Raw genomic sequence first — 15,631 nt, 5'->3', positions numbered from 1 at the left:
AGGAGAATCATTTGAACCCAGGTGTTTGAGACCAACCTGGCTAACATAAGGAGACCCTGTCTCTATAAAAAATTAGCCGGGCATGGCAGCATGCGCACAGCTATGGCCCTGGCTACTTGGGAGGCTGAGGTGAGATCTAGACTCAAGATCAGTTGAGTCTGGAGGTCACTACAGTGAGCTGTTACTGTGCCACTGTATTCCAGCCTGGGTGATGGAGCAAGTACCTTGTCTCAAAAAAAGAAAAGACTGTTGAATGACTTGGTTACTTCCTTTATTACTGTTGAAGTACTTGATGGATAAATAGTAAACAGCTAAAACTTTTTCTGGGTCTTCATGGCCAGTGAGTGAAGAAAGAAGTGTCATTATGGTATTCACTAGATTCTGTTGGTTCTGAAAAGGGAGGAGGGTTACCTGAAGATGACCGAGTGCTTACTCTGAAAGGGCTCACATGGATCCAGAATGACTCAGAGACTAAAAAGTTAATAAAAGGAAAGTATTCTATTTCATTTTAGTTAATTAAAAATTGAGCTTAAAAACTTTAAAAGGAACAGTACTGAATTAGTTTTTGAAAACTTTAGCCTTTTGAATTCTTTTTAGGTCCCAAGTTAAATTGCTCTTGAAATGAAGATATTTCCTGTTTCTTAGATAAACCAGTGTTTTCAATTCGTGGTCTGTTTCTTCATGGACTCACGTGACTATAGTATTGGGGACTTTATTGGCCACAGATTTGTTGATGTTTCCTCTATATTTATTTATTTATAAAAACAAGGTCTCACTCTTGCCCAGGCTGGAGTACAGTGGCACAATCGTAGCTCACTGCAACCTCAAACTCCTGGGTTTAGGGGAACCTCCTGCCTTAGCTTCCCAAGTGACTGGGATTACAGGTACATGGCACCACACTGAGCCAATTCTTTAAATTTTTTATAGAGGCAGGGTCTCGCTTTGTTGCTCAGGCTGGTCTCAAACTTCTGGGCTCAAGCAATCCTCCTGCCTTGGCCTCCTCGAGCGTTGGGTTTACAAATGTGAGTCACCATGCCCAGCCCACACGAGGAAGTTGAGACTCATTGCTTAAGAAACTTGGCCGGGTGCGGTGGCTCACGCCTATAATCCCAAAACTTTGGGAGGCTGAGGCTGGCAGATCACTTGAGGTCAGGAGTTCGAGACCAGCCTGGCCAACATGTTGAAACCCCATCTCTCCTAAAAATACAAAAATTAGCCAGGCGTGGTGGCACATGCCTGTAATCCCAGCTACTCAGGAAGCCAACACAGGAGAATTGCTTGAATCCAGGAGGCGGAGGTTGCAGCAAGCCGAGCTGGTGCCACTGCACTCCAGCCTGGGCGACAGAGCAAGACTCCATCTCAAAAACAACAACAACAACAACAACAAAACAAAACTTGCTCAAGGTAACTAAAATGTAGATTTGAATCCAGTATAACCAAAAACTCACTGTTGCTCACATTCTTACCACCGTCATAGCTATCACCCTATTATACCAAGCCACTTTCATTTCTTTCCCAGATTGCCCTGTTCACCTGACTAGTCAGCCTGTTTCTCCATCCAGTCCATTTTCTACCCAATCGCTGAAATGTACCTTTTAGAATGTAAGTCATATCCAGTCATTTTTCTGCTCTAAACTCTCTGATGGCTTCCCAACACATCTGGGAGCAGAAATGCCTAACCATGGTTTAACTTACTGTGGACCGATTCTCTGTTTTTCCACCACTGTCACTTTCATTCTAGCCATTGGCCTGTGTGCTGTTCTTCAGGTTTGTCGAGTGTACTCCCATCTCACATCTCACAGCCTTTTGTACTTGTTCCCTCAACTTAGAATGCTCTTTCTTCAGATTTCTTTTTTCTTTTCTTTTCTTCTTTTTTTTTTTTTTTGAGACAGAGTCTTGCTGTGTTTCTCAGGCTGGTCTAGAACTCCTGGCTGGCCTCAAGTGATACTTCTGCCTTGGCCTCCCAAAATGTTGGGATTATAGGCATGAGACACTGCCCCCTCGCCTTCCTCAGATTTTTACTTAATTTTCTCTTAGATCTCTTAGATTTCAGCTCAAATTCACCCCTGTAGGGAAGCCATCCTAGTGAAAACTCAGCCCCATCATTTATCCCCTTTTTCTGTTTTTTCCTTCTTCTTAACATTTAATACCTCTTAAAATCATATAACCACTATTTATTTATTTATTTAAGACAGAGTCTCACTCTGTTGCCTAGGCTGGAGTGCAGTGGTGTGATCTCTGCTCACTGCAACCTCCACCTTCCTGGTTCAAGTGATTCTTCTGCCGGAGCCTCCAGAGTAGCTGGGATTACAGGCTTGTGCCACCATGCCTGACTAATTTTTTGTGTTTTTAGTTACAGACAGGGTTTCACCATATTGGCCAGGCTGGTCTCAAACTCCTGACTTAAAGTGATCTGCCCACCTTGGCCTCCCAAAGTGCTGGGATTGCACACGTGAGCCACTGCGCATGACCCATATTGTTTACTTTTTTTATTTTTGGCTGTCTCTCTCAGTAGAATATAAACTTCATGAATGCCTAGACCTTGTCTGTGGTAGTCACTATATTTCTAGAATCTAGAAAAATATATGGCACATGAGTCCAAGATATATCTAATTACTTGTCTCATGAAAGATTTGTATTATACAAGTTCTGAGTAGGGTGGGAGCCATGTGTTTGTATAGGCTAGGCATTTACGTGGAGCAACTTCAAGCAGATACTTTAAAGATTAATTGGATATGGGTGGTAATGGGAGGAATTGAAAACATCTGGGATGTCTGTTTATGGAAGTAGTTCCTCAGTCACCTGGAGTTGGGGGCTAGGAGGGGAGAGAAACAGAAATTATATTCTTCTAAAGGTAGATGGGGGCAGTCAGAGGAGCCAGTTGACAAGGCTGGGTTTTAATAATTTTGATTTTTAGAAAAAATCATTTGTTACAAACATGTCTTCATCATAGATTTCAAGGTACAAAGATGATATTAGTATTCCGAATACTTAACGGAAGAAAAGTTTTTGACGGTAGTAGTTGCATCACCAGTGTTAATACTTGTAGAGAAGGTAAGGATGATGAGAACTGAGGGGGAAAAATACCTTTTTTTTCTTTCTGAGACAGTTTCACTCTTGTCACCCAGGCTGGAGTGCAATGGCGTGATCTCAGCTCGCTGCAACCTCTGCCTCCCAGGTTCAAGCAATTATCCTGCCTCAGCCTCCCGAGTGGCTGGAATTACAGGCGCCTGCTACCATGCCTGGCCAATTTTTGTATTTTTAGTAGAGATGGGGTTTCACCATGTTGGCCAGGCTGATCTTGAACTCCTGACCTCAGGTATTCCGCCCGTCTTGGCCTCCCAAAGTGCTGGGATTACAGGCATAAGTCACTGTGCCCGGCCTGGAAAAAGACTTTTGAATTTGGTTATTAGAAGTTTATTAGTGACATCTGGGTACACGGTTTGAGTTAGAAGAAGAAGCCAATTATAGAGGGTTAAAGAGAACATAGATGCTGTGTGCTTTTCCGAGTATGTTTTTGTTAGAAAGATTGTTCTGCAGGGACATCACTTAAATCACATATAACAGTATCTTGTATCCCTAATTGTGATGATGCCATAGATGTCTTATTTCTACTTCTCTTTGGCTTCACGGTATTAAGCATGTAGTAGATGTGTTGAAAATAATAACTGTGTGAGTGAAAAAAAAACCATACGGACGGTGTGTTCAAAACAGGCCGGGCGCAGTGGCTCACACCCGTAATCCCAGTACTTTGGAGGGCCAAGACAGGAACAGGAAGATCACTTGAGCCCAGGAGTTCGAGACCACCCTGGGCATCATAGCGAGAGCCTCTCTCTACCCCCAACCCCCACCCCCAGATATTAGCTGGGCACTGGCAAGAGCCTGTGGTCCCAGCTACTTGAGAGGCTGAGGTGGGAGGATTACTAGAGTCTGGGAGTGTGAGGATGTAGTGAGCCATGATCATGCCACTGCGCTGCAGCCTGGGCGACAAGGTGAGACCCTGTCTCAAAAACAAACCAAACATTTATCAGTGAAAGGAAATAAATACAATACAAGCTAAAGTAAGGGATGTTTTGTTGTATTTTGTTTTTGGATTGTTTGGAGACAGGAAGGAACCAGTGGGAAGGGAAGGATGGTACTGAGCAAAATATGAGAGTTGAAGGAATAACGGTTTGCAGTTATTTCCAGAAAGTGGTAAGAAGAAATGGGCTTATTTATTGTGGTTAAGGAGTTAACCTTAGAAAGGAGGTAGATCTCTTTCTCTGAGGTGCGATAGAAGTGAAAGTAGACATTGTGAGAGGTAAGCATATGAAGAAACCAATGACTTTCTCAGGTGATATCCTTAGAATGAGGTTTAGTGAATGAGGATTGGGGACCTTAAGGAGGTAGAAGAATTGCAGTAACTATTGTGTGAGAATCATGCTAAGGAGTCAAAAGAATACAAGTTTTACCAGATAGCAGTGAAAGTGAGTCTTGATTATTTTGGAAAGGATTATCTCTAGATAGTACATCTGTTGTAGAGCTTAACTTCAGAAACTTAATGTCCATAATAATGTCGGCATATTTTGGATTGGATTGCTATTATTACTTCATTATTTACCTATTATTCCAGCTATTTTTCAGACTGTGAAATGGTGATGTAGATGAGTTTCACTAGAAAATTTGTCATGCAAATACTAATTTTACTCATTCAGACTTTGTGGATTACAAATGTTTTAACATAAATTTTTTTTTTTTTTTTTTTTTTTTTTTTTTTTTTTGAGATGGTGTCTCGCTCTGTCTCCCAGGCAGGAGTGTAGTGGTGCGATCTCGGCTCCCTGCAAGCTCCGCCTCCCGAGTTCACGCCATTCTCCTGCCTCAGCCTCCTGAGTAGCTGGGACTACAGGTGCCAGCCACCACGCCCGGCTAATTTTTTGTATTTTTGGTAGAGACAGGGTTTCACCGTGTTAGCCAGGATGGTCTCGATCTCCTGACCTCGTGATCCACCCGCCTCGGCCTCCCAAAGTGCTAGGATTACAGGCGTGAGCCACCGCGCCCGGCCAAGGTTGCTTTTTAAGAAGTAAAGATTTTAGAGTTGAGGAGATAACTTGAGGAGGGCTATGACAATCTTTCATTCAATTATTTTATTTTTATTCATTTTTATTTATTTTTAATTTATAAATTAATTTTTTTATTTTAAATAGTAGAAATGGGGTTTCACCATGTTGCCTAGGCTAGTTTTGAACTCCTGGACTCAAGTGATCCACCATCCTTGGCCTCTCAAAGTGCTAGGATTACAGGCATGAGCCGCTGTGTCCAACCTCCTTTATTCTGTTTTTATGAGAAAAAGGCAAGTTATAAAAATTTAAAATTGAGTAAATACAAATTTCACACTCTTATTAGTCAGTTTCCATTTTTCAAGAGACTGTTGTGCTTTGATAACCCTAAGGTCATTATAATAAAAATCAGGATTAGCTCTGCAAGTCAACTGTAAGTTTCAGATTGTTTCCATTCTTACTTAATCATCTTCTTCTGCCCCCATCTTTAAAAACAAAAAGCAGTAGGCTTTATGGCTCTAAAATCAAATGCTTATGTTGGATTCTAATAAGGGGGTTTTATTTCAGGTATTTGTAGGCAAAATACCAAGAGATTTATATGAGGATGAGTTGGTGCCCCTTTTTGAGAAGGCCGGACCCATTTGGGATCTACGTCTTATGATGGATCCACTGTCCGGTCAGAATAGAGGGTATGCATTTATCACCTTCTGTGGAAAGGAAGCTGCACAGGAAGCCGTGAAACTGGTATGTGATAATTATCCACTGTCTAGCAAGTCACTATTTGAGGAAATAAACTTTAATTCAAAAATGTTTGTAGTTAACATTATTTTGATTTCTTCAGTTGTTGCTTGGAATGTTTTTATACTGACCAAGTTGGTATGTGATGTTTATTTTCTTCTGACTATAAAAGTAAAAAAGAACTGAAAATACCCAAAAAGTAATGTTTTATAGAAAGTCTCCCATTGATTTAAGAAGTTATCTATTAAATTGATTAATATCAGAAGTTTCATAAGCGTATTTGGCTTATGCATTTCTGTCTTTTGGTTTTAGACAAAAGGATGTCAATTTTTGATGTTAAACTTTAGGATTCTTAAAGTATAATGAAGACGGGAATGGGCTGTGGGGAACATAATAGTGAATGACAGTGACTTTTAGGATTCAATTCAGAAAATGGTTGTGAATCTGTTTTATTTTTGTTACAGCCTACTCATTACGATTTATTTCATATTTTCTAAGTGTATTTTTGTTCTTTATGTTTCTTGGCCCTTGAGTCTTCTCTGTCTTTAATCTTTCTCTCCTCTCCTACTATTCATAGCCAGTCTCATATTAATTTCCTTTCTCTAGGGCCTTTAACCACTTGGTGCTCATTTCAGACCAGTAGTAGTAGTAGTAACAAAGTTCTGCACATCAAATGTATCTTCACTCCTGCTGTATTTAAGGCACAGCTATCTCAGTATCTTAAAATAACAATGTCATTATTTTTTGGCATACTCTTGCCTGACTTCTGAGGGCCTCACTAAGTCTAATTCTAGCCTTTCTAGAATGGTCAACCTCTTTCATCAAGGCTTTGGTTTCATTACTGGTGTCTGAATCACTTCCACTACTAGCTTGACCCAGATTTTAGTTTTTATTTTGGATTTTTCCTTCAAACTTGTTTATTTAATATTAAGTTTTCATTTTTGGCAGCATATGGATGATTTTATTTTTAATAATCATATCTCTTAGTAAACTAATGGTTAAATATTATTAAAGTATAAGAAGCTAAAATTGGCCAGGTGTAGTGGCTCATGCCTGTAATCCCAGCACTTTGGCAGGCTGAGGCAGGCGGATCACCTGAGGTCAGGAGTTCAACATCAGCCTGGCCAACATGGTGAAACCCTGTCTCTACTAAAAATACAAAAATTAGCTGGGTGTGGTGGCGCACGCCTGTAGTCCCAGCTACTTGGGAGGCTGAGGCAGGAGAATCACTTCAACCCAGGAGGTGGAGGTTGCAGTGAGCAAAGATCGTGCTACTGCCCTCCAGCCTGGATGACAGGATGAGACTCCGTCTTAAGAAAAAAAAAAGGGCTAAAATTTATCAAGAAAATCCACTATAGTGATTTAAATAAAACATTTTTAAAAATTTTATAAAACTTTGAAAGTATTGTGTTTGGTAGACAATTTAAAACTATATATTTAGAATTCTGTGACTTCTGTAGAATTTGAAATTTTTCTGATATCTTTGCATTGATTAAACATAGTTGTTACCCTTTACATATTGTTATTTTGACTGTGGCTTACCTATATGCAATTACATTTCCAAGGACCCTGAATGATCAGTCTCAGGTATTTTTTTCTGAAAAATCTGTGGAAAAACATTTTCAGATAGATAAAATATGAAATAAGATATTTTAAACAATAGAGTGAGTCCTTTTTATATGGAAGAGTAGTGAAGGTTAACAAAACCAAACTAAAACAAGAGACTGTAACAATGAAGTTTAAAATATACATTCATATTATGGAAAGCATGAGGGAACTTGGTGAGTTGATGAAGCAGGGAGCGTTTGGCCTTAAATTGTTGAATTTTTTAGATTAGGATCAATTGTCCTGAGTTTGGGGTGGTTTTGGGGTCTCTGGTTCTTTTCTTATTGCAGTGTGACAGCTATGAAATTCGCCCTGGTAAACACCTTGGAGTGTGCATTTCTGTGGCAAACAACAGACTTTTTGTTGGATCCATTCCGAAGAATAAGACTAAAGAAAACATTTTGGAAGAGTTCAGTAAAGTCACAGGTAAAACAAAAATGTATTTAGAAATTACTTTTGCGAAATATGTTGTACTACTTACAAGTGCTCAAAAAAACTGAGGGGTTGTATGTATTAAATTAAGAATTGAGGTCTGAAGTATCTAAATTGCTTCCTTTCTGCTTTATAGTGGTTTGGGTTTAAGCAAGTTCCCTTATATCCTGCATTTCTTGGAATGTCCCCTTCACTTCTTTGTCTTAATTGAACCTTGGCTTTTGCTGGAGCTTTTGCTCTATAGCCCTCAAGTGAATGCTTTTTTTCCCCTTGACAATTAGTGTATTTTAGGACCAAGAGGATGAAAGTTTTTACTCTCTCCCTGTTGCCTTGTCTAGATCAGACTTTTTTTTTTTTTTTGAGATGGAGTATCGCTCTTGTTGCCTAGGCTGGAGTGCAGTGGTGCGATGTTGGCTCACTGCAACCTCTGCCTCCTTGGTTCAAGCAATTCTCCTGCCTCAGCCTCCCGAGTAGCTGGGACTAGCATGCGCCACCACGCCCGGCTAATTTTGTATTTTTAGTAGAGACGGGGTTTCTCCATGTTGGTCAGGCTGGTCTCGAACTCCCGACCTCTGGTGATCCTCCTGCCTCGGCCTCCCAAAGTGCTGGGATTACAGGCGTGAGCCACCGTGCCTGGCTGATCAGATTTTTTTTAAATACCCAATTCTAAATCCATGGAATTGATTGAGAAGTAGATTTATATCACAGTTCTATACACATTTATATATAACTGAAACAATTTAACAAAACTGTACTTTTATTTGTTATACATGATCTATTTTGATATTTCTTACTGTATTTCATGTTTTAAAATGCCAGTTGTGATCTAATACTACCTATGATTTAAAAACACTGTGTTAGACCACTGCCTCCCCTTGTAAAAACCACTATTCCTTTACATTTTTATCATCCAGACATATCCTTTCCCTTTTGTTGAAGCTGTCATTCATTGCTCTTGTGGTTTCAGCCTTTCATTAATCTAAAGATTGCTTCTGGCTCACTGTCTTCCTCTTATGCCCTAAATTGACTTCTTTCTAATACCTTTAACATCTACATTGGTGAACCATCCAGGGCTTTAGACTCCTACCTACTTCTATAACTACCTTATTTTTAGTCCTTTACTTCAGCTCCACCATATCCAGATTACATTCTAGATCTAGTCACCAGAAATTCTATGCACTTTGAACTCTTGATTTCTAGCGTCCCACTTTGTAACCACTGCTACCACCCGCTGTATTGTGTTGTCAAGTACCCCTGCTGGCACAGTTCTTTGACCTCATCACTTTATTATCTATAGCTCCTCCTGGCTTCATGATCATTTATTCATTCTTTCAGCAGGTGTTCATTAAAGTTCCTGTTAAGTGCTGGCATTGTGCTATGTGCCTGGGGATACACTGGTGGCTAAGAGACATATTCTCTGCTTTCATAGATCCTATATCCTGAGAAAGGAGATAAGACCAAGAATATTAAAAATAAAAATTAAAGGAATATTTAGACATTGTGATAAGACACTGAAGTAGGAAATACAGGATATTTAGCTAGAGAGTAGCTACTATCCCTGTTTCGATGGTTCTGGAAGACTTTTCTGATAAGATGACATGTCGGCCAGCACCTGAAGGATGTAGAGGATGTAGCACATAAAGAGCAAAAGGAAGTGCATTCCAAGACAGCAGCACATGCCAAGATTCCAAGGCAAGAAAGAAGTCAGTAAATTACAGTAACTGAGGAGGCCAGTATTATTAAAAGGTAGAATTAGGAGTAGAATTGTATGAAATGAAGTAGGCAGGGCTTCTGTAGGCCATGTAAGGAGTTGGGTTTTTACTGTATATATAATGAGAAGGTATTTAAAGGTTTTAAGCAGGAAATAACACCTATTTCATGTTTATGGGATATTATTCCTACTGCTCTGTGGATAGGGGCTTGGAGAGAAGGGGCGTGAGTGGAAGCTGATAAATTAGTTGAAGCTGTCCTACTAGTACAGATACAGGATTAGACTAGGGTAATAGCAGTGGAGATAGAAAGAAGTAAATGAGTTTGGAATTGGATTAGGAGAGATGAAGTAAAGGAAGAAATCAAGAATGTCTAACCAATTTCTGGCTTCAGAACCAGATGGATGGCACTGTTTATTAGATAGGAAGTCTAGGGAAGGCAGATTTTGGCCATGGTGGTTCAGTTTTGGACATGTTAAATTTGCAATGTCTAAGACATCAAAGAGGATACATCAGGTAAGAGTGTAGGCACATCTAGAGCTAGAGAAGTCTGGGGTAGGAAAAAAATCTAAGTATTTATAAGCGTATAGGTAACATTTAAAAGTAGGGCTAGCTGACATTATTTAGAAAGAACACATATGGAGAGATAAGGGCAAAGGACGAAGACTAGAGGAACACTAATATTTAGTGATCACTTCCATTCTTGGTAAAAATAGTAACTTTTAAGTTAGCTTCAAGGAAGATTTTTGGCCATGATTACTTGTCAAAAGTTAGTTCTCTTGGGTTTATATTACTAGTTTCGTTTTTAAGATCCTTGTTAGTGCTTTTATAAAGCCATGTTATATCAAACGCTCTAAAACGTAGCATGTTAAATGTCAGAATATGGTAGATTTGTTGTATATGGCTGTACCTTCAGAACGCCTAAAATTAAAAAGGAACAGCAAATACTGTCCCAAACCCCATATCTAATTATGTTGATCTAATTGTCTACAAAATTAGTGACTCATTTTGAGGCTGCCTCACTTATATTTTGCTCATCGTCAAGCGGATTTAGGTCTGCCTAATCGCTAGATGTGTGGTGGATGCTTTTGGCTTATATATCTGGCTGTTGGTTTAACAGAGGGTTTGGTGGACGTTATTCTCTATCATCAACCCGATGACAAAAAGAAGAATCGGGGGTTCTGCTTCCTTGAATATGAGGATCACAAGTCAGCAGCACAAGCCAGACGCCGGCTGATGAGTGGAAAAGTAAAAGTGTGGGGAAATGTAGTTACAGTTGAATGGGCTGACCCTGTGGAAGAACCAGATCCAGAAGTCATGGCTAAGGTAAATACAGTTGCTTGGAATGGGCATAGGGTCATCATTTAAATTTTGTACTCAGAGTAAAGTTCAAATATTTTGAGTTTTATGATAAATAGAAATTGTAGCTTTAGACTTCAACTGTTTGGCAAGGAGTGGCTTTAACACTAAAGTTAACAGCCTGTCTTGGTATCCAGGAATTTCCATTAACCATCCCTTTTCCTGCAGATTAAATGTGCAAAAGGAACTGAAATGAAATTCCTTCAATTAAGTATCTTCATACACACTGGGTGTTTGTTTAGTGCTAGGTACTGTGAGGGATAGAGGTTTTTTTTTAAAGGTCCTGAGTAAAGAGAGAAGTAATGTTTTGGAGATTATAAATTATAATCTTCATTGACTATATTATGACTTTTATTACTTGGCCATGAATTGTGTTTTATTTAGATTTATAGCTAATTTTTCTTTTTTTAAGCTTTTTTTGTAGTTTTTATTTTTTAAATATTTTATTTATTATTATTATTTTTTGAGACGGAGTCTTGCTGTGTCGCCCAGGCCGGAGTGCAGTGGTACAATCTCAGCTCACTGCAACCTCCGCCTCCCGGGTTCAAGCGATTCTCCTTCCTCAGCCTCCCAAGTAGCTGGGACTACAGGCACCTGCCACCACACCCGGCTAAATTTTGTATTTTTAGTAGAGACAGCATTTCACCATATTGGCCAGGCTGGTCTCGAACTCCGAACCTCGTGATCTGCCCGCTTTGGCCTCCCAAAGTGCTGGGATTAAGGCATGAGCCACCGCGCCCTGCCTGTTGTTTTTAAATTATCAAATTCCATAGTGTATTGTCCCCATGAAGAAAGGCAAAAGATTGTCATGTTTGCTCTTATTTGTTAGTGGCAAAATATGCATGGCAAGTCCTGTAAAGGGCCCTGAATTCCCTCCTAATTCCTGTACTTGCGTTGTCAGGATCCTAATAGTGGTGCCTTGAGTACTGGTTCTTAAGCTTTCCTTTGGGCGACTCCTAGGACACATCAGAGTTGCATTTCTTTTTTTTTGAGACGGAGTCTTGCTCTGTCGCCCAGGCTGGAGTGCAGTGGCGCGATCTCTGCTCACGGCAAGCTCTGCCTCCCGGGTTCACGCCATTCACCTGCCTCAGCCTCCCAAGTAGCTGGGACTACAGGTGCCTGCCACCATGCCTGGCTAATTTTTTGTATTTTTAGTAGAGACGGGGTTTCACCATGTTAGCCAGGGTGGTCTCGATCTCCTGACCTCGTGAGCCACCCACCTCGGCCTCCCAAAGTGCTGGGATTACAGGCGTGAGCCACCGCGCCCGGCCTCAGAGTTGCATTTCTGCTGCTTGCAATGAGCTCTTGAGCATTTTAATTGTCTCTTCTCTTCACAGGGAGGCAGCAACTCTGAATGCCCATAAGTTAATGGTTGGATTCTTATTGATAAGTCAGAAGTCAAGGTTTTTATTCCAGAATTTGAGGAGGCAAACCCTCGTTCTGAGTAGTTTGGAGGAGAACCCTGGTTTATACTTGTATAAAGTCTGGGTAGGCAATGACATCTTTGGGTTAAGCAGATAAGTTCTATTGAGAATGAACCAGAGAGGCTCTCAGAAGTACTACTCAGTATCTTTTATCTCATATTCCTTGAGTAGTAGATGGGTGTCTAGGAAAGGGATAGAGAATTTAAATAGCCGTGAGTTTTTATTTTGATTTTTTACTAGCTTGATTTTAATTCCTATTGTTTCTTCTCCTAATACAACTATGACTTTGGGTAAACTACTGAACATGGATGTCATCTATTTTATTGAGCCTGGATCAATCTCTAAGATTCATCACAACTTTGAATCTACCTGTAGTAACTAAGTATAGCCTGTATTGCTTTTTCTGTAAAAATATTTTAAAATAGTATTATAGATGTATTACATATTATAAAAGAGGAATAAAATCCCATGAAAACCAAAAGTATAGCTTGTAATTTGCTTACCAGCCACTTCTCACGTAACCTTTGGTAACTGCTCAGATGGAAGTTCATCCTAATCTTTTTTTAGGTTTAGAAAACTTCAAGATTTCATTCTGGTAACTCCTTTTTCCTAGATCTAAAACAGGTTTCAGAATGAAAAGGAGGTCTCTATAAACTTAGGATTAAATATTATAGAGCCCTTTATTGTTTTCTTTTTTTTAAGAGATGGGGTCTCATTATGTTGCCCAGGCTGGAGTGCAGTAGCTGCTCACATGTGCAATCATAGCACACTGCAGCCTTGAACTCCTGGGCCTAAGCGTCCCTCCGGCTTCAGCCTCCCAGGTAGCTTGGGACTACTGGTGCTTTGCAACCGCACCCAGCTCCTTTATTGTTTCCTAATTGAAAAGAAAAGTTTATCCATTTGAGTAAAGCTTCTGTTATTCACATCAATTTACAATTCACTGAAGATTTTTTTGCCAAGTTGGGTCAGTTTTACAATATACCAAAACCTAAAAGCCTAAATATATGTCTCTTAAAGGGACCCTTTTTCCTGTTGAACATTTTAAACACCATTTTAGTGAGTAATTTTCATATAGTATGTTATCGTTTCATCATAAAAAAGTACATGTTGAATTTTTTTTAAAAAGCAACTCAACCAGTAGGAGTCTGTGTAACATAGAGGCTGGACCTTAGTATGACAAATTGAGAATAAAGGGGATGGAGCATTTGTGGAAAATGTTAGTTTTTTTCCTCCTTAAATTAGTATCTTCGTATTAGATAGCCCTTTATCTGAAGCAACAATTTGTTCAATATGTTAGTTTTTTATTTGGATAGGTACTATATTTTCTTAGTTCCCAAGTTATACAGAAAAGTATAGACAAAGAAATTGCCTTTCTACCCCTATGCCTGTGTCTACCAAATCCCCTTTGTTTCCTATAAGGCATCCAGTTTTAATAGTTTCTGGTTTCTTTTTAGTATTTCCTCCGGCAAATATGAATATACTTCCTTAATTCTTACATGAGTGGTAGTAGTGTTGGTAGCCTACCATATCCACTGATCTCCCTTTTGTTTATTCACCATCTTGTTTCATCAGCTCTGAGGAAATACACCATTATTATATGTACTACTAAATAGTTATAAAACACTGCCAACTAAACTATGGCACAGTACTTGCTTATCACATTGACTGTAAGTTGTTTCTTTATTTCAGAGATGTAAAAACAGGAAAAACAGTGTATCCTATCATTCTCTATCAGCTCATAGAGCTCCTCTTCATTTTTTGGGGTTTTTTTTTTTTTTGAGACGGAGCCTTGCTCTGTCACCCAGGCTGGAGTGCAGTGGTGCAATCTTGGCTCACTGCAGCCTCCGCCTCCCGGGTTCAAGCGATTCTCCTGCCTCAGCTTCCCGAGTAGCTGGGGTTATAGGTGCCTGCTACCACGCCTGGCTAATTTTTGTATTTTTAGTAGAGACGGGGTTTCACCGTGCTGGCCAGGTTAGTCTTGAACTCCCAACGTCAGGCGATCTGCCCACCTCGGCCTCCCAAAGTGCTGGGATTACAAGTGTGAGCCACCGCACCCAGCCCTCTTCTTCATTTTTTATGACTACGCAGCAGTCTATCCTGTGAGGTACTATAGTGTATTTAACCAGCTAGATATTGTTTCTAATCTTTAGCTCTTACAGTGCTGGAATGAATAAGCTTATGTCAGTTGATACAAGTGGAGATATATCTTTAGGATAGATTCTTAGGGGTAGAATTGTGGGCCAAAGGGTAGATACATCTGTAATTGTTAAGATACTGCCATGTTCCTGTCTGTAGGAGGTACACTATTTTACATTCCTACCAGCAAAATACAAGAGAATTATTTTCCTCATTCTTGACAAAATAGTGTATGATCAGACTTTTGAATTTTGCCAGCTTGATAACAAATGATGTCTCAGTGCCATTAATGATTAATGATTTGCTTCTTTTACTATGAATGGTTTGAACTTTAAATATATTTTAAGAGCCATATGTGTTTCTTTGTATGAACCATGTATTCAGGAATTTTGCCTATTTTTCTATTCAGTTGTTGAGCTTTTTCTTATTTTCTGGTGCTCTGATATAAAAGAGAGATTAGCTGTTTGTGATACATGTTGCAAATTTTTCATCCATATTTATTGTCTTTGCTTATAGTATTTTTTGCCATATAGAAGTCATTTATTTTTAGTAGTTGAATATATCATTCTTATGGCTCCTAGATTTAAGTCATAAGGTCATCCTCACTCCAGTGTTATATAAAGGAATCATCCTTGTTCTAATACTTTCACAGTCCTCCCTCCACCCTTTTATTATTTAAATTTTCAATCTATTTGGAGTTTATCCTGGTGTATAGTGTGAGGCATGGACCAGCTTTTCTCCTTTTTTTCTAATTGACACTACCTGATTTAATGATTTAAGCATTATAGTTTGTTTATATTTGGTAGGGCCAGCCTCTAAATTTCACTTTTTTTTTTCCTGGTTATTCTTGCTTATTTATTTTTTCATATGAACTTTTGAAAGTTATTCAGTTTTAGAGGAAAGAAACAGAAAAACTTGTTTTGAAAGGGACTTGGAAACCATGTTAAATTTGTTGATTAACTTGGTAATAATAATTATGTGTTGGTTCCTTGAAGGTTCTACTCAGTGTTAGGTGCTTTAATGACAACAAAGAGAAGGGAGGAACCAATAATTTTTATAAATTGGTGACTGATATCAGTGTCATTTTCCTAGCAATTTCTCTTACTACCTGTAACAATGCTTTTAGCACTTAATGTTTTAGAGGAGAAAAGCTATGCTATGAAGACAGGAAGAAACACTTTTCAGGTAAAAT

General features: G+C 39.2%; 1 protein-coding gene across 11 annotated transcripts in view; it reads left to right on the top strand.

Annotated features, from left to right (window-relative positions):
• HNRNPR (heterogeneous nuclear ribonucleoprotein R) overlaps positions 1–15,631 on the top strand; it is a 35,329-nt gene that overhangs the window by 15,426 nt on the left and 4,272 nt on the right. For 6 of the 11 annotated variants that reach the window (XM_030805095.1, XM_030805093.1, XM_030805097.1 and 3 more), the window contains 3 exons: positions 5,604–5,780; positions 7,670–7,805; positions 10,632–10,846. In XM_030805095.1, coding sequence (XP_030660955.1) covers positions 5,604–5,780; positions 7,670–7,805; positions 10,632–10,846 — 528 coding nt within the window. The remainder of the gene's footprint in view (positions 1–5,603; positions 5,781–7,669; positions 7,806–10,631; positions 10,847–15,631) is intronic. The other 5 variants (XM_003271588.3, XM_012498480.2, XM_003271589.3 and 2 more) reach the window with 1 other exon arrangement.

This window comes from Nomascus leucogenys, chromosome 24 (genome assembly GCF_006542625.1).
Source record: "Nomascus leucogenys isolate Asia chromosome 24, Asia_NLE_v1, whole genome shotgun sequence".
NCBI classification, from domain to species: Eukaryota; Metazoa; Chordata; class Mammalia; order Primates; family Hylobatidae; genus Nomascus; species Nomascus leucogenys.
Note: the sequence above shows the minus strand (reverse complement) of the source record. Positions and strands in the feature narration are given on the sequence as shown.